A 19,568-nucleotide genomic window follows, 5' to 3' on the forward strand; every position below is an offset into this window, starting at 1 on the left:
ACCTGCAATCAAGGATTGTTGGTTTGTATAAAGGTGCGAAAGAAAACCCTCTCTAAAAGTCTGGATGTTCATCAATCGACAGTCAGAGAAGTTGTCTACAAATGGAGAGAATTTTGCACTGTTACATCTCTTCCAAGGAGAGGCCGTCCACCAAAGATGACGCCAAGAGTTCAGCGCAGAATACTCAGAACGATAAAAAAAAAAAAAAAAAACCTAGAATGTCTGCTAAAGACTCACAGAAATCACTGGCATAGTCCAATATCTCTATATGTGCACACATCAACTATATGCAAAACTATGGCCAAGAATGGTGTTCATGGGAGGAATCCACAGAGTTAGCCACTGCTGTCTAAAAAAATCATTGCTGCTCGTTAAATGTTTGCTAAAAGGCACTTGGGCACTCCAAAATATTTTGTGAACTGATGAAACCAAAGCTGAATTGTATGGGAGTAACACAACGTCATGTGTGGAGGAAAAATGGAACAGCTCACAAACATCAACACCTCATCCCCACCGTGAAGCATGGTGGAGGGAGCATCATGATTTGGGGCTGTTTTGTTGCCACAGAGCCTGGATGACTTGCAATCATTAAGGGAAGAATGAATTCAAAAGTTTATCAGGATGTTTTGCAGGAAAACCTGAGGCCATCTGTCAGACAGTTGAAGCTGAAAAGAGCTGCAACAAGACAATGATCCAAAACACAGAATTAAATCAACTTCAGATTGGTTCTTAGAAGAACAAAATACACGTTCCGGAGTGGCCAAGTCAAAGTCCAGACTTGAACCCCATTGAGATGCTGCGTTGAATCCAATTGAGCTGCTGTGCCATGGCCTAAATACAGCGATTCATGACAGACATCCCAGGAATCTGACTGAAATACAGCAGTCTTGTAGAGAAGAATGGGCCAAGATTAGTCCTGATCGATGTGCCACACTGCAGCTACAAGAAGTGTCTGGTTGAAGTTATTGCTGCCCAAGGGAGCGGGGGGCACAAAACATTAAATGCGGTGGTTGATCCCTATTTTTCCACCTTCTGTCATTGTTTGCATACTATCCTCATTAAAATATGAAAACCTATAAATGTTTAGGTGGTTTTAGTTAAAGCACTGTTTTTTCATCTGTGTGATTTTGACAAAGATCAGATCACATTTGATGGTGTTTTTATGCAGAAATGTGAGAAATTCCAAAAGGTTCACATACTTTTTCATACCACTGTCTATGACATGCTTTTTCACTTTTTTCCTCAAAGTATAATTAAAAAAACTTTTATGCTATATACAGTGTCTGTTTTAATAAATGGTTTTAAGCACTTCAAATGTTTTAAACATGTTACTGTCCCACCAAATTATTTTTAAACAAGAATAAAGTAGAAAATTGATTGCCTATATTAAATACTTCATTGATTGAGTCCACTCAGATCCACTTAAGCGGCTCACTTACACACAGTGAGTTGCCACTGCAACTGTTCAACAGGTTAAACGATGATTGACGCATGCAGCCTTTGAAGTTTCAACTTCCAAGGATCTCTGGAAAGATCAAACCTTAATGTCTGTCAATCATCGTTAACTTTAACAAGCAACTCCAGTGCGCTGCCTGACCAAGAAAAGCAGCAGGAGAGAGAGTGGGACTATGTGATCTGATTAGGATGGCTCATCTGTATTTATTTATTTTATTTTATTTATTTTTTTTTAACTGAAAAAAAATATGTGCAAAGGACTGAGGGCGCAAAGTTTGAGGCGTGAAGTAGCGGATGATCACTGTAAACATTTTTCATCAGTTAAATGTGTGTTTATTCATGTTGTACAATGTTATCGTTTCCCCTAAGCACTGCTGTGAAAACAACTATTTACTATTTAAATTTGATACTTTTCCCCTCACATTATAACTTTTTTTTTTTTTTTTAATTGAAATTTACCACTTCTTTCCCCGCTATACCAAGGCTTTATTATTACAATCTTGAGATCTTGAGAAAAAACAGACAAACAAAGTAAAATATTTATACAATTTTCATTTTTTTTAAATTGATTTTGTTAGTGTTGACACTGACTCTTAGGCTAGTTAGCATATAGTGGCAAAGGTTAACTATGTGTCACTCTTTGCAGAATACTTTGTGTTGGCTGATCTTAATCGTCCATTATGTAAACAATGCTCCTGAACACTACAAATCTTGTAGGGATTAAAAAAAGAAGAGGGAGTAAGAGAGTTGAAATTAAAGGATTTTATTTTCTGTTATTTGAAATACAGTACAAATGTAAATTTCTTTTAACTCAATGTCAGTGAAACATTACTCAATGCCTGGCAACACAGTTCTTTTAATTCAATTATATTAAATTGTCATATCATTTATTTTGATGAATCAAATTGAAAAATATATAATAAACCATACCGCTCCCAGCCTTAATTCATTTGTTGTAAGTGATGGCGATAGACATCCAATAGCGTACCGCACAAGTGCTATTTTTAGACCGTGACATCACCATCGTAACGCGGAAGTGGAACATTATACGCACGCCCCCGCATACAATCCATAATATTTCAGCTTGTTTTCTCCAGTAATCTTTCAAAATAAACATGCCGATCAAACACTGCTGATATGGAACTTGTAGAAACGACTCTGGACATTACGACATATTAAGGATTTTTTCTTTATACGTTTCCCGAAACCAAAAACTCGAAGGAAAAAATGTGAAGAATGGATCAACTTGAGCTGACGTTCAAAAGACCAGTTTAACGCCAGCAAGGTGAAGCCATTCACATTTCATATGCAGTAAACATTTTGTTGAGGGCCATGGTCCTTCAGAGGATGAAGAGGTCAGCCATTTTGATATTCTTACTTACTTTTTAGCGTGGCGTTTTGCCGTGCTGCTTCTGTCTGACAATAAATGACCTGAAAAAAACATAAATGGTATCTGACTGCCACTGTTATCTTTTCTGCTGTAAAAAACAAAAAAACAAAAAAACAAAACTTTAGTAAGGGGGAAGTGTAAATTAATGTATAGAATTAAGATGTTATTAATGAAAAAATTTAAAGTGTTCGTTGGCTGTCACCGAGTAGCATTTGCGATCGCTACACAAAAATAGCAATGTAAATTGCCCCCAAGAACGGTCAGAGAGATAAGACAACCAGAGGATATAATATTTAAAAAAGACAGGGCATATGGTGGTAAAGGATAGATTGTTGAGACAGGAGAATGTCATTGTCAGTGGCGTAAGAAAAAGGTGTCGATAAAAAAGCTACCACTGGATCAGGTCGGCTCTTTTTGCCATCTTTTTCAGGGGTTAGACACTCATGCAATCTCTTTAACTGAACATTTGTATGTTCTACCACATCTTTACCAGTGAATTTGGCACAAGGGACATCGTTTTCGGACAGAATTGGTAGGTTAGGCTCAGTAAACATCTCGTTCGTACGCTATTTCCATTCATTTACTATTGGGGACAAACGGAAGGTTGACTAGCCGAGCCGCAATTGCTAACGTAATGAATATTAATGAGCAAAAGTGACGTGTTGCTTGCGGCACGCCATTCATTTTGACGTTGGGCGGGCTGGACGCGATCGAATGATTCCAACAGTCAAACATTCTCACTCAATGCCAGCCATCCTGGTTTAAACTAATTTGATGTCGATTACTGTCAATGACAATAAATGACTTAATTATTTTTATATTTTGTGTTTTCCATTATACCTTTCAAAGTGCTCTAGGTATGGCTTGGTAAGTTCTTGGCGAACTTCATTTCCCATCATGCGTTTCACGAGAATCAGGTGACGTCACCATCCGTTGCCAACAACTTGCTCTGCCCCCTCTCTGAGTGCGTGTGACGGCGGTGTGGCTGCAGGCTGAGCTGCTTCTTCTCCTAACCGGTCAAGAAAACTGGTAACATGCTGTCCTTCGCAGTCAGACAACTGACCAGGGTGAGTTAGTCAATGAAAAAGCGTTTTAATTGCATTTTTTGGGACGAGTTTGTAGACTTGGTCAGCACGTCGCTTGCTAGCTTGCAGTACATTACAAGCTATCCTCGACTCTTGTAATGAGTGATTCTTAACCACCTGCTTTATTATTGTTATTCATAATTTTGTACAATTTTAAATTTCACTAATTCATTGAACTACGCAGTGTTTTTATCGCTTGTCCTTCTGACAAGGGTTCTTTTGGCGTGCCAAGCTAGCCAGTCAGTGTGTATTATGTGTGTGGCTGCTGCAATGATGCAACAGCCACCGCTCAGTTTCATCATGAGCGCCACTGACTGCTGCTGCTGTAAATGAATGGAAATTAAACAGATGATAAATATTCTTAGTTCTAATTTATTAAAATCAGCCTTTTAAAGATAAATATTTAATTTTAGACACGTTTTACCTAAATATACGTAACCAAGGTTTATTACTGTTTTGTGTTTGGCCTCAATTATGGTTCCAAAGTGCAAAATGAGTGTGAAAAAAACATTCCAAGGTAACCTAGTAAATATTAACCAACAAATTTGGTTGTAATGCAAGTGAAAAGGCAGTTCTTGTTTGTCTGTTTGGGGTGATAAGAGGACACAAACCTTCAGAGGGGTACGTTTAGAATATTTTAGTTTTACTTTAACAATGTCGCAGATTTTTAAAGGTTAAATTGTATGTTTACTTAATTCTCCTATTGCGTATGTTGTGCTTCAGATGGACATTTCGCACACCACATACAAATGGTAAGGAAAAAAAGAGTAGCAGTTTGCTAATCTGGAAACAATATTGTAGATGCAAGGGCTTCTTGTAATTTTTATTGAGGTAAATGATTGGTGAGCCACGTTTAAAGACATAAGACAACCAATTGCTCTTTCTTTTTGTCCAGCAACAGCTCAACCGTTCTAATTGGCGAAGTCCATGACTCGCCCCAACTTGATGTTGACTGCGCACATAAGGATTTGACACATTGTGAAAGATATGGAGCCTGTTCTATGTTCAGTTAATCTGCAGTACACAGACTGTTCCACCTCAGACGTGGTAGTACTTGTTGTAATAATTGACAAGCAAGACAGTTTGGCAAGTAAAAAATTCCCATGAAAAGAATATGTGGAAAGTCAAGTTAGAAGGTTCAATTAATCTTGATTTAGATTCTTTCCATGAGGGCACAGCCCTACTGGGACCTGCGAACATTTTCATTTCAAATCCCCATCTGTCAAAGGGTGGTTGTGAGTCCAAGCAGGTTGTACTGAAACGCTCTAAACTTAAGCATTTTTGTTTACACATGAACATAAGCACAAAAAAACTAGCAAAACTTCACCCACACTTTCATTTCATTGTTAAACATGGAACTTTATTGGCAGGACTTGCAGTAGTTTCTTAATTAAAGAACAGACCCAGAAGTTGCCGTTTTCTCTGAAATCCGAGAAACCCATGATAGTCTACTCTAAGGCATCATGTGCTGATAAAACTAATAAGTTGTGCCTGTAAGTCGTGATTCACGTGCTTCTGTCTGCTTGTAATTGGTTTTCTTACAAATTGCTTAAGTGTGCATCACAGGCAAACTTTTAAAAGGACTCACGAGAACGTTTTTTTCCCTTATGGCATGTGTCCTCATGAAAGTGCATGTGTAAGATTAAATTAGTCTTTCAAAGTAGACAATTTAGAACAAAAACGTCAGTAATGGATTTGTCCATTAATTTTATATAACAAACATTCACTCTACAGAACAATGTGAATTTGTTAAGTGTGAAAAATATACACTATTTCATTTTGGTTATGTTTTCTTTAACAAAAAATGGGGAGTCATATCTTATTGAACAACTTTGAGTATATGCATTTTATGGCAATATTCCAACATATCCAAATCAATTTTAGCATAATAGAGCTGGGGCTCTGAACTACTCCCTCCTTGGGATCTGAATTTTTTAACGTTCATTAAGTCACAGCTCTTTTAATATACCCCAAATGACGTCAGTTGCTTCTTGGAACCTTAGAGAATGCACATCCTCATTCATTTTAAACATGTACTACATCCGCGATCGTAAGATTCAACACATTAGTTTCAATCATAAGACTTTTCGCCATTCATTTGAATGAGAAAGAATCTCAAAATGTTTAACCAAGGGTCTACAGTACATGTACAAAGTGCATTTGCAAAGTCACAAGTGCGTGACTATTTGAGAGTATCTGATCTACAGTGTTGTAATCAACAGAACATTGGCTAAGTATTTGTCCCAATAGAGGGGGAAAAAATTTTAATGAGATGTTTTGCCAAAATTTAAAACTAACAAAATACCATCTTTATCTTGCATTACATCTTTTACCAACTGTTGAACGAGTAAAAATATACTTCTTCGTCTTCTCTCATTTGATGCTTCCGTATTGATAAAGTCTGACTAACATTCAAATTTGAACACACAATTCCACTTAGCTAGTCATACAAACTTTTGGTTTCAGGGTGCGGGATAGTCAGCACAAGCAGTACGTGGATTTAAATGCTGCCCAGTGTTGCGTGGCCGTGCGGCACAGCAGCCGACAGCTGAGTGACTTGACGATTGGCTTCACTGGCGTCTTTAAAGTCTTGATTGTCAGTCTGAAAACTCTCCGACCCGGATCAAGTGAAGTCGCTGTGGGCTTTTCCTCCCATCACTGCACATCTTTTCAGCCCTATCCCGATTCCCTGAGTCGTCCCGACTGAATCACGGGGCAATTTGTAACGGACAGCCTTCCTATTAGCCGCTGACAGAGCAAAGGAAACTGTGTCAGACTGACGGATGCTTCTGCTTTCGCTCCTACCTCACGTATCGTTCTTTCCTTCTCTCTAATCCCCATTTTTTTCCTTGTCCTACCCGACTGATTGTTTGGTATGACCATTGATGGACGGCAGTCATCTGTAAAATTGACTCGCCTCAAGAGTCGCCTCAGAAAATGGGCAGCAATAATACAGAGGAAGGATGAATGGAATGTTTTAGTTTTCTTTCCCGCAGTCGTTTTCTGTGACACATACCTACTGAGCAGTACAGTTACTGGAGAAAAACGTGATCTGTTTTGACCACAGGAAAGGTGTGTTTGAGGAATGACGATATTTGTGTTACCTGAGTATACTGCGTTATCTGTAAATATAAAACATTAACAAATTTTAATCGTATTTGTCATAGTTTTCACAAGGTTCATCCCCTGAATCTCAGAATAGTGAGGTACTCATACTATCCACTGTCATCACTTTTTCACACTAATTAAATGATTTAATATTATTAAATGGTGTTAAAAAATGATTTTTAAAGACACTCAAAGATCGAGAACTATTAAAATTGTGTATTCTATTTGGGTGATATGTGCCCCCCAAAAACAGATTGCATTTTTTTAATATCGTCTGATCTCGATCCTTTTCACGATTTCATTTTTTAAAACTTGTTTTTCTGTTATTTTTTACTGATAGTCTTTATAAGTTAATCACATCAATCGATCTAAAATGTATTCACTCTGGATCTTAAAATCGCCCAGTCCTAATTAAAAAGATTTTTTTTTTTTTTTTTTGCGGTTTCATTCGGTAGAGATCAAGTCACAGGAAGTACGGAAACCGACAAGGAATATCTAGATATAGATATTAAATATGATAAATATAAATAGACTAATGCTTAAATTCTTGGAAAACGTTTTTTATATACAGTTTGTGGCATGCAGGTGGGTATAACTAATTGAAAAAGATGTACAGTTTTCCTGTTGAGTGTGTATTATCACCAAGTTGGCATTTTCCTTGTAGACGCTACAATATGTGCTCGTCTGTCAGTGTTTATTCAAAATAGTTGGAAACCCATATTTATGTATTTATGTTTGGGGTAAAATGTTTTTAATATTTCTAGACGGAAACATTTTTGGTAAACTTCGACTGAAACTAGAGGAAATTAGTCTTGAGTTCACATCAACAAAAACTAAACAAAGACACATTTTGAGATGACTAAAATATGACTAAGACTAATAAGTATTACCATCCAAAAGACCAATACAAAAACTGCCAAAAACAACACTGCTGTGAGCCAGCAGTGTTAGCTAGACAACTTCAGCCAGTGTGTTGCTTCTCGCCGTGTTTTGAATACGTCATCACTAGGCATGTGACGGTTAACGTATTTAAGGTATACCTTGGTTTGAAAACGTCAATGTTTCAAAACCACCAAATCTTCCATCATACTGTCCCATCAGTATTAGCTATTTTTTATGTCCCAAAAATACAGTGGCTCACCCCTCCCCCTCAAGTTGTTGCCTATGCCCTTTTCCCACTGAAACTAGTGGGTCAACGCACGTTTTTTCCAAGCCGATGCAACCCACTAGCAATTGGCATTTGGCACCTTTCCAATTGACAAAAAAAGGCCGTGTCTTTTTTGTTTTTTTTTTTCACCCGTCTAACCCTCCACCCCTCCTCAGCCGTGCGTAAGGTTACGTAACGTCCTAACCCTAACCGTCAACAAGTCAGACTGAATTCATTCAGTTCAAGGAAGTAAACAATGCAGAGCAACATGGAAGCCTCCTTTCCGTTTGTGTTCTCTGTTTTCATGCTTTTTACTGCCCTCAAAATGATTGAAATGCAGCAAAGGATCAACACTCTGCTTGTGCTGAGGCAACGTAGGCGACGTGAATTCTTCTTCTACTAGCTTTGTTATGAGCATCGACGTAACTACGGTTGTGGGGCGTGTTAAATGGGAGGCGACTGGCACATTGTTATGACGCATCACATAAGAGCCTACGTCACCACGTAGATTAGGGTGTTGACTGTTAACCCGGGGTTTTGCTTTCACACTGCATGACGATCAGAGCCGAGGTGATTTAAACGCGGGTCGCTTGGCGGGTTGATTGACACCGGTCGAGGCGGGTCGCTGCACCTTTCCCACTGCCACCAAAAGCCGATTGTTAGTGGGTTGACATGGATTTTTTGGCCAGTGGGAAAGGGGTATTAGTGTCAGTAAGTCAGTTGTGGTGCAGGTTGGCTGGAGGACATGAAACACCTGAACTTTTTCCCCCATCAAAGAAAACGAAGTCGATGGTATGGGCATACTTTGGGTACCGGAAAGTTACAGATTGCCGCAGCTTAGGTGGGCCAACCGGGGTGGCTACCAGAGAAGGCAATATGTCCAATATGATTTCGCAATTATACAAAATTAAAGATTAGTAAACACTGTCATGAACGTTTCCCACCAGTTAGTTAACTCCAGCGTGTGAAGTGTGTCTAGCAGTGGTAAAACATAATATTAACGAGGCAGATAATGTGGCTAATTAGCATGCCAATTTAATTTTATTTAGAATATTTTATTTTTTTTAAATTTTTTTTTATGCATTTAATTTTGCATTATACCTATTTACCAATTTGCTAATATGTTGTTTTGAAAAATAAAAATCCTGTTCAATGGAAAAACGTTTCTTGTTTTGTAACCCAGTAATCTCAAAATAAAATATTTTTAGAGCTGTAATTGCAGTACCGTGATATTTTTGCGTAAGGTTATCATACCTTCAGAAATTTATACCGGCACATGCCTAGTCATCACAAGAGGACTAAGATTCTTCACACTATCGGGTAGAAAACCTTCGGTCTTTAAAACGGAAAACAGGTAATGCATTTTTAGCTATTTTCGGCCAATAGTTTTCAGCATCGAATTTTCGGTCCCATCAGTAGTAATTGCCTCTTTAAATACCACTCGAATCTATACTACAACAACCTTAGGAATGTTTAAGTATTGCCCAAAATTCATTGGAAGCAAATCAGGATTATGAACAACACCTTTTCAAACTCTGTCAATTCCGTTTGATAAAATTGGTATTAAAACGGCAGATTGGGCCACTTTGGTTTATGTCACGGTCAAACAAACTCCAGATTGTTGCTCAATGAAATCCAATCCATCTAATTAACTAAAATATCCTCTGACATGAAGAGTGGGACTTTAAAAACTGAGCCGTACTGCATTTTTTCCCCACTCTAACCTGTCGTTTAGCTGCTTAGACATGGAGAATAGGAATATGAGTGTCCTTATGGGTGTGAACAGTTTTAATGTGCCAGATGCAAGTTTGATATACTGTCATTGTGGTTGTTCATGATGTTTTAATATTAGGAGAAAGCAGTGGACGGGAAGGGATTTTGGAGGAATGCAAAGAAAGGTAGCAGACATACGAGGAAAAGAACAACAACAACAAAAAATACATTTAAATTAAACACCTACGCTGTCCAAGAACATAGCATAGTGCTTTACCCGTGGACACCATATAGGGGGGCCTGGTTACTGAGGACTGTAATTTCTACGTGTCAGATTCATTGAATCTGGAGCCTCTCCTTTTTAGTTTTCTTCAAGTTCACCTTGGACCGACAGTCATCTGTTGCCTAAAAATAGTCAACGTGTGACACATTTGGTGCTTGTGTCTTGGCTCCCGCCCTCCTCGGATCACTTGATGTCACGATTATTAATTAATCCCCTCTCACCGTCAGCAAGGGGAAATTATACGGGAAAGCTTGCAGATTGACCACAGGGAACTGACCCATGTTTGTTAAAAAGCAGCCCTGTTCCACTCAGAGGCAAATTTGATGAAAAGCTAATAAAAAGGCCATGCTGGTGCTTGGCTTGGTTGCTTAACAGTGCAAGGTGACAGAAAGAGGGAGGTAAAGAGTTTGCTGGCTTTCTGTGCCATCGCTATGGAGCCTAGACAGCAAAGGACAGTTTCCGTCAAGGTTTAACGACCCGTGTTATTTCTCAGTGAGAAGCGGCCAGGTCTCCGTCTATTTCTCCCTCTCCTGCTTTTCCTCTTTCTCCAGAACCCAGCAGAGAAAGGGGGTTGGGGTAAGTTCCCCTTTTCTACCTTCACTGCCACAGGTGACAGAAGGCCAGGGCAAAGAGTAGAGCACCTTGGCCATTAACATGCTAGCCGCCTCCCTTGGCGTGTCACCATTGTCCTCTTCGCCACCTGCAGGATCACAGCGAGAGGCGGGATGGATATCGAATCATGAGGTGCTTTTTTTTGTAACGCGCAGAAAATGTAACTGGTAGTGTAGTGGTTCGCATAGCTGACTTTCAAGCAACTGTCATGGGAGTTGTTCCCGAAACTGTCCCGTGACAGTCTGCAGCTTGTCACGATGTACGCCCAAAAGTATAGATTTTTTTTCAATAAATACATTGATAGTTAAATACCAGCAGTTGTGGTTGCCAGAATTATACCATTAAGTAAAAATGGGGTAACCTTAAAAGTTGGAGTGCACTGATAACAATTGTCTGTCTGATCACCGTTTTTTAAAAAAAAAAAATTTTTAAGGCTGGACCTGCCCATCTCAATTTTTGACGATCCCGATTTTTTTCATAAACGGCATGCTTCGTTAATAATCCAATCATTCTTGTTTTAGTATGTAGAAAGCTGTACATTACTTGTGAACCATGATTGCTTTTATAACTGCACTCATAGTTGTTCTCTAAAAAAAAAAAGTAATAATAATAATACATTTTATTTATAACGCATTTTACATTTGAAAAACAAATCTCAAAGTGCACATTACCATGTAAAAAAAAAAAAAAGAATAAAAATAAAAGAGTAAAAGCAGAAATAGACAGAAACATGGATAAAACCAGATAGAAATCAGATAAAATAAGATAGATAAAAATAGCCACGGTAAGCTTTTTTTAAAAAGTTTTTATTCCTTTTTTAAAGGCATCCACTGTCTGCGTAATTAATTGAAAAGTTAAACATTTTTCAATCCAAAATGATACATGATAGCTTCAGGTCAGTGGATGTCGTAATTGTTTGTCAGCTGTGGGCCTGTGAAGTCCTTGGAGACATTTACCGTAATTTCCCGAATTTAACACGCACTTTTTTCCCCCCAAAATCAACTTGTAAAATCATGGTGCACATTATAAACTGGTACATGGATGGAGACAGAAATATATATATATATATATATATGTATATTATAATATATACCTTTTTTTTTTTTTTTTTAATTGACACGGCTACATTGTGTTGAAGAAACGTATGCAGCGATCCGTTGCCGACCATTACAGTACGTGACGTCACCATTTTGTTTCGGTAATACTTCACTCCGATCGGCCGAATGATTTCGTCTGTGTTAAATTCTGCTTTTTTCACTCTTCATAAAGCACAGAATTTAGTTTCTAGAACTCATTTGAGTCAACGTTTATTGTAGCTCCGCAACTCTGACCATAACAAACGTAACAACACAGACTTCCTGTGTGTGTCCGTCAACTATATCTGTCCCTCTATTGTTAACTATTGTTAAACCCAAATAACAATAGTTCCTATTGTTACTGTCGTGTCGACAGCGATGAGCTCAGATTTCCGACTTACATTCTCACTTTCATTTTACCGTATCAATCCATGGAGGAAACATTTATTCATCATGATGAAACGAGCAAGTTATACAGCAGCCTTTAAAAGAAAAGTCACATCTGTTTTGTTTTCTCCTAGATTCTGGTAAGTTGGAGAAGTTGTCAAATCATATTATTACCGTAAATATTGTCAGTTTATGGTAATGTTTTGAACTACCAATATGCTATGCTTGTGCTGTGTTTCACCAGTCAGTAAAATGACATTTCTGTATCTGTACACGAGCTCTGTTTCCTTGTATTCTTCTATTTATTGGTGCTAAAATTAGGGTGCGCGTTATAAACGGGTACAATCATTTTTACAAGTAAATTTGGGGTGCACATTATACACAGGTGCGCCTTGTATTCGGGAAATTAGGGTACTCTGATTTAGGGCAGTATGAATATATGTGACTTGAAACTTTTTTTTTTTCCAATTTTTTTTTTTTTTCATTTCATTCGTTTATTTCAGGCTATGATTCCTTGTCAAGACAGCAAATATATACAGCTCAGATGATCATGTAACAAAAAAGAGCAGCAAAACTAAGTAACATTGCAACATCAACTGCATGCCTGAAAAGGAATGGGAAGAAGAAAACCTATTTAATCCCACCCCGATTCTCATCTAGTTAAGAACAAAAAAATATTCCTACTACTTCCTTCCAAAAATCTACCAAAAATTAAAATGTAACAGTATTTTGCTTTACAAAACAAAAATCAAAAGGATCTTTTTTTTTCATATCTTAATGCCTTATAATGAAGGAACAGTTTGAATGTGCGCCAAATGTGTGCATTCAATTAACAGGTATCTGACAGAATTCACTCATGTAGGAAAGACTGAGTAATGAGTCCATCTAGTGCCCACAAAACAATTGTCACACGGTGACTATATGGAACGTCAACACCTTCCTACATTAACTTAGCAAAAAACAACAGACTATACAATCATAAAAATATGTTTGGATTGTGAAAATATTAAAATACCCAGCAAGTCCACTTATATTGTCATATACAGAATATTACCACGAATGCAGCCAAATGTAGTGGGCTCATGTGGCGAACTGACTTGGGATGCGACCAGTGGACAAGACCGGTCATATTTTTAGTGATTGACCAATCACCCAAAATTTGCAAAATCAACCCTGGTTGGCCTATCGATTGGTGTACTTTTTATTGTTAGTGTAGAATGATGAACAATTGATATATTGTAATTATGAAATCATTTTCAAATATGGCACTTTTGAACACTTAACATCACCCTAGTTTGGACTCACCGCCAATTGTTTTGGTATTAACTCACTGGCTGCTATTGATGACGATTGAGGTCCAATTAAGTTTGACTTAAAGGGCCCCGACCTCTCTTTGTAAATGGATTGGACGTATATCGCAATCACTGACAGTACATTACTTAATATGGGTTGGATTAGACTGAAGCTCTGAAGATAATAGACACTACAGACAATGGATCTTGTCACGAAACATGGCAACCCTTGGCTCTCCCTCCGTTTGTCAAATCCAAATCACCATGAACTGCATTAACTATGCATGCTGACGTACTTTTGTGTTCACTTTCAGCCAACTCTTGAGATTTTTAATTGCTTTTTAATGGCGCTGTTCGAGGGGGGCCGTCCCTCACACCCCAACACACACTGGCTAACGATAACTACAATCCTACAGCGGTGGCAGGGGTACTTTTGACACAAGAGTTGTCATTTTTAACCACTGATTAAGTGAAGTCTGGCTGCCAATTTGTTGTGAGCTCAATCAACCTTTTGACATTTACATTGTGCTTACACGCAGTCACCTTGTGCGTGCCCATTGAGATGTATTTGGGGAACAGTCTTAATTAAGACTACACAACAATGGATTCATCAAATGCTTTAAGACACTTTACACACATTTTTCTCCTGTTTGGTTGCCTTGAAAGCAACTGGCTCAAATCATTGGGGGGCATTTTAGTCTTGCCCACACGGTTCTTTATGAATGGCAAGTGTTTAACACAACTACTGTTATGCCTCTTGAAGCTGCAATTTGGCATGCGTGAAAGAACACGCAGTGAAAGCACATGTTTCGGTTTGAAGATTTTTTTAAAGATCATCGATATTTTTTGTCACAGGGGTCAAATGTTTATTTTCAGACCCAGACAACGTATATACTGCTATCCTATACTGTAGCATCTTGATTCTAAGTCAAGTGGAACTGAACAGTTTTAGAAAAATATAATTGTGATTTTACAAACCTGTCTGTTAGACCAATAGGGTAAGTGAAAAGGGAAGAATATACAATTTGTTTGGTAAGGTGAAGTCGGGGAGTAAAACAGGCAAGTGTGACAGAAAGAACAGACATGGGGAATAGTTGTACATTAAATAACAGAAACCTGATTTAATATACATGCTACATGGCAATAAGAAGTATTACAAAGTGGTCACTAGGGTTGACAGAAATTATTACTTTGATAGTCGATTAATCGCTTTTTTTTTTCTTTACCAATCGTCTCACATATGAATTAAGTGTTAATTTACTGCTATATCAGGTTGGGCTTCACGTTTCGGCAGTAAATATGCATTGAAACCAAAAACTGTGCTGAGAAACTTGGGACTGAATATTGGATAACTACAGTACATGTAACTGTTGCATTGTTTTCCAAAGCAAAAGTGGAGCTTTGCAATATTTGATTTTAATTCATTGCTAAGATAATCATTTCCTTTCAGTGCGGACTGTAGAAATTAGAATTTTTTTTATTTTTTTTTTAAGATTTTATATATATATATATATACACTATGTAGGTTTTTGGTTATTTGTGAAAATAACTTAAAAACAATACAATAGATAGAGGATAATGGGTTTTTTTTTTTTCATTTATTTACCCTTTGAAATATTTTTAAAATAAAATAAATAACCAAAACGAATGTTATTGGCAGCTGTTTTCTTTCTTTTTATTAAAACAAATGTAAAAAAAAAGAACAATAAGATAAAAACTGATATTGAGACAATTTTAGGTCAAATGTCTCAAAATGATAAATCAACAATCAAACTATTCAAATATCAAAATAGTTTTTGTATTGACATCAGTCAGCTGCGTTGCAAAACCTCGTCCATATATATTCTATACAAACATACATGGCCGAACATCACAGCAGTAGAACTGGCCACGTTCAGATTAGATAAGACAGAAATGCTGAATCCATTCTCTCTTTGGGTACACTGAGGCTGTAAAATTCTCTTTGTAAAAGTGCTGATGGTAGTGTAATGAACAACCATGCTGATAATTCCAATCATAAAACATGCCACTGTCCAATTCCATCAGGCGACATATTAGAAATTTGAAAGCAGAGGAAATGGATGGATGGATGGACTACTATAATCATAATACAACTAATTTCATGTAGCGACAGTAGTGGTTTAGTTGAAAGCTCTCAATATGGACCATTCCTCAGGTTTTTTTAACTGAAAAAACACCCACATTATTCATGAATATATATTTTTTTGCTCCTCACAGCCACTGTGCCACCGTGCCCCAGCTCGCATCTGCGCACGTGGACAACAGTCTCATGCCGCCAGCCGTGTGGTGGACGAAGAGCGGCCATGGACTGGTCAGGAAAGTCTGGCTCAGGACGACCCGGAGATGTGGGACCTGCTGTTGAAGGAGAAAGATCGGCAGTGTCGTGGCTTGGAGCTAATTGCATCAGAGGTAAAGAATAAATAAATAAATACAAAATCAATTAAGTTCAAAGTTCTTAAGCTGGATTTTGATTGGTGGTTTAGAAGCCCCACCACTGTTGATTAAAAAAAAAAAATAATGGCGTCTAGGTCAGTTTATCTCTAATCATTCCAATTTATTCTCCTTGTATTGCGAAAAGGTATTTTCACTTGCACCAGAGCAAGTTTGACCAGCATCCGGTTTTTATTTAAAGGCCGGACGAGGTGATATCTTACTGGACAAGGTTTTTTTCTGCCGCCTGCTTCTTCCTTGCCACAGTAGCTGTTCAGCGAAATGTGTCGGCCGCCTCTCCATACAAAACCATGACGCTCTGGTGCGAGATAGTGCTGATATCTTCATTCTGCCTACTCCACGCTTTGTGCTGCGAGCAAGAGGAAAGCTGAGTGCAAATCTGACAGGCACTCGGCGGTATTTTTCCCCACAAGCGCAACCACACATGCACGTTTTCAGTCTTTGCAACACACATAGCAAATTGACATTAAAAGGCTGTAATTGAAACAGAAATTTAGGACATCAAAGTTAGGGCTGTCCCAAACGATTATTTTTATCCCGATTAGTCTGCAGACTGTCTATGATCGTTAACTTTAAGTACCAAATGCCAGCTGCACTGGTGACCAATAAAAACTGTTTGGTCGCACTGCTTAGCAGGAGGGAGGATGAGAGGCTGTGGCACTGTATAAGCATGAAGCAGAAAAATAATTTTGCGTGTTCAAAAAAATATATATCGATAAAAATATCGCAGATGCACCTCCTCACGATGCGCGTCTGCACATTGCGTTAACGATTTTCAGGCACAATATTAATATATATTTTTAAAGTTTAAACCCCGATCCTTTTCAACCGATTCCGATCCTCTGAAAAATAGCACAATCGGCCCAATCTCCAATCACATGATCGGATCGGGGACATCCCTAGAGAAAACACCTCCATTTGCTGTCTACTGGACTCAGTAAATTATCAAAAACAATGACTTGCCTCTTATTGCCTAACCCACTTAATTTGCTGTCCTTTTCGCCTGTGTTGACTCATGCAAGTGTGTGTGTCAGTGTGTTTTATTTGTTTGTGTTCTCACCACAGAATTTTTGCAGCCGAGCTGCTCTGGAGGCTCAGGGCTCCTGTCTGAACAACAAATACTCTGAAGGCTACCCCGGAAGAAGGTGAGCATGTCAGCTGTGTGCATACTATCCTGTTAGTGGTGTGAATAGATTTGTAAACACTAGGATGCAAATACAATTAACTGCTATTTGCTGCTATTGACGGCGAAATACATCCAATCCATTTTTACTGGGAGAGGTTGGCGTTGAATGATTGCCGCACTGTATTAAAATCATTTACTGCCAGTCCAAAGCTGTTTATTGTATCCGTGTTCACAGATATTACGGAGGCGCAGAAGTGGTGGATCAAATCGAGCTCCTGTGCCAAAAGCGAGCCCTGGAAGCATTCGATTTGGATCCTGCCAAGTGGGGCGTCAATGTCCAGCCTTACTCGGGATCTCCCGCCAACTTTGCCGTCTACACCGCCGTCCTCAACCCCCATGACCGCATCATGGGTCTGGACCTTCCGGATGGAGGACAGTCAGTACTTTGACACTTACTCCTGAAAACATGATATGCAATATCCTTTCGTTCCATCAGTAAAAAAAAAATCCGCGTGATGTGTTTTACTGTTCAACAGTCTGACCCATGGCTACATGTCAGATGTGAAGAGGATCTCAGCTACTTCCATCTATTTTGAGTCCATGCCCTACAAACTCAATGTAAGTAGAGCCTCCTTTACCCTCTACTTACCGCTTGTTGACACTCCTAAAGCTTTGAAACCCAGAACAGATGGATACAAACACAAATATGTGGACATGTAGTTTAGTAATAATATTTTTAAAGTGTGGGATGGTCTGCCCTCAAGGAATATAAAATGGCTGACCTCCTGTTTAGAAACCATACACTCAATCACTGTGTTTGTGCAACAAATGGAGTGCTTGTTTTGGACCAGAGCTATTACATTCTTGAAAACTAGACTCCCTCCTCCAAAGGTGTCAGGAGCAATGCCTGTAAAGTTTGTTCAAATTATGTATTATTTACAATCTTTGTTTAGAGGTAAAAGTAGATTAAAAAGAAAATTACTCCAGTTCCTCACACAACTTTTTGGGTTGTGTGAAAGTGGGTTTGACACCCAAGTCCTACACACAACATATATACAGTCCTGCTTTTTATATTACACGTTTTGTGTCTCCTCTTGCTATAGCGGCTCAAAAATGAAACATTTAAACATAAATACTTAGTCTAATTGAATTTAGGTGAAATACTTCAGGTGGAATACTCACATTTGATTGGCTAATGATTACCTGCATTGATATAATGTCTGCCCCCTTGTCAGGTGGCCACTTCATGGAATTACTGCCATTTATTCACGTTTTCTTCAGTATTAAACATTTTTTTTTAAAACTGAAAATCTGTGTTCTTTAAATTTATTTAAGTCCCTTCATCTTGATTATCCACTGATACCAAGTCCCGATTCGATACCTCGGCAATGCAGAAAAAGTGCTTCGAAATGATTCCTTAATTATTTATTCCTTTTAACATCAGTCGCTAAAAATGATAACTTTTTAGATTAACTCAGCCGTGGAACAAATAAAGTAAAGTAACAAAAACAAACTTAATTATTATGATTATTAATGACTGTTGCAATGACCAATTCAATGAATCGGTATTGCGAAGTCTTGTGTTCATCAAACTATGCTAGCGAGATTTGTCTGATGGATGGCGTAAGAGTCACCTCGCCTAGGCTCTGTGATGCATAGGCAGTCAGGACCTCTTTGCGGGAGAGATAATGGGAAATCGACAGGCCGGCCATCACCGCTGGCTCTGTCCTCAGAATGGTCAGCTTGATAGAGCGAGGGGGCAGCTAAAGATGTGCTCTGCAGATGGGAGATGATCAGATTGTCTAAATACAGCGTTCCTCTCTCCATCTTTCCACTTGTCTCACTTTTTCTAACTTCCTTCATCTCACACTCGCCTGTTTCTTTACTCAAATTTAAGTGGGGACGCTGCACATTTCTTCTAATTTGACCTCTTCCAGTAAAGGAGCACATTGTCTCCGGTTGATTGGACTCCTCAAAGGTTACCTTTGGGTTTCTCTCCTTTGATCTAACGTGTCAAGATATATCTTTTAAAATAAATTTTATCCTTCTCTTAAGGTAGCTGGATTACTTAAAATGTAGCCGCGTCGAATGGAAATAATCTCTCTTTGATGTTGTTTGCAATGGAGCTCAAGATATCTAACTTTTTTCCGCCTCTCTCTTTCTTTGTATATTATAATCTGGTTCCTTTCCAACTTCTCCCCTAAATCTCCTTCCCTCATCCCTACGCTTTTTTTTTTTTGCTCCCCTTCAACGATTCTCCGCCCCTCAGCCTGCGACAGGACTCATCGACTACGACCAGATGGAGCTGACGGCCAAGCTGTTCAGGCCCCGTCTCATCATCGCCGGGACCAGCGCCTATGCCCGGCTCATTGACTACGCTCGCATCAAGAAGGTGCGCAATCCTCACCTGCCCTTGACCCTG

General features: G+C 38.6%; 1 protein-coding gene across 2 annotated transcripts in view; it reads left to right on the forward strand.

Annotated features, from left to right (window-relative positions):
• The first annotated feature begins 3,747 nt into the window (after positions 1-3,747).
• Positions 3,748-19,568, forward strand: part of shmt2 (serine hydroxymethyltransferase 2 (mitochondrial)) — a 34,052-nt gene continuing 18,231 nt past the window's right edge. Inside the window, exons 1-6 of one of the 2 annotated variants that reach the window (XM_057846826.1) lie at positions 3,748-3,912; positions 15,787-15,978; positions 17,086-17,165; positions 17,382-17,582; positions 17,683-17,764; positions 19,416-19,538. In XM_057846826.1, coding sequence (XP_057702809.1) covers positions 3,880-3,912; positions 15,787-15,978; positions 17,086-17,165; positions 17,382-17,582; positions 17,683-17,764; positions 19,416-19,538 — 711 coding nt within the window. In that variant the 5' untranslated portion in view covers positions 3,748-3,879. Of the gene's footprint in view, positions 3,913-10,775; positions 10,926-15,786; positions 15,979-17,085; positions 17,166-17,381; positions 17,583-17,682; positions 17,765-19,415; positions 19,539-19,568 lie in introns of those variants that run through there. The other variant, XM_057846825.1, reaches the window with a different exon arrangement.

This window comes from Corythoichthys intestinalis, chromosome 9 (assembly GCF_030265065.1).
Source record: "Corythoichthys intestinalis isolate RoL2023-P3 chromosome 9, ASM3026506v1, whole genome shotgun sequence".
NCBI classification, from domain to species: domain Eukaryota; kingdom Metazoa; phylum Chordata; class Actinopteri; order Syngnathiformes; family Syngnathidae; genus Corythoichthys; species Corythoichthys intestinalis.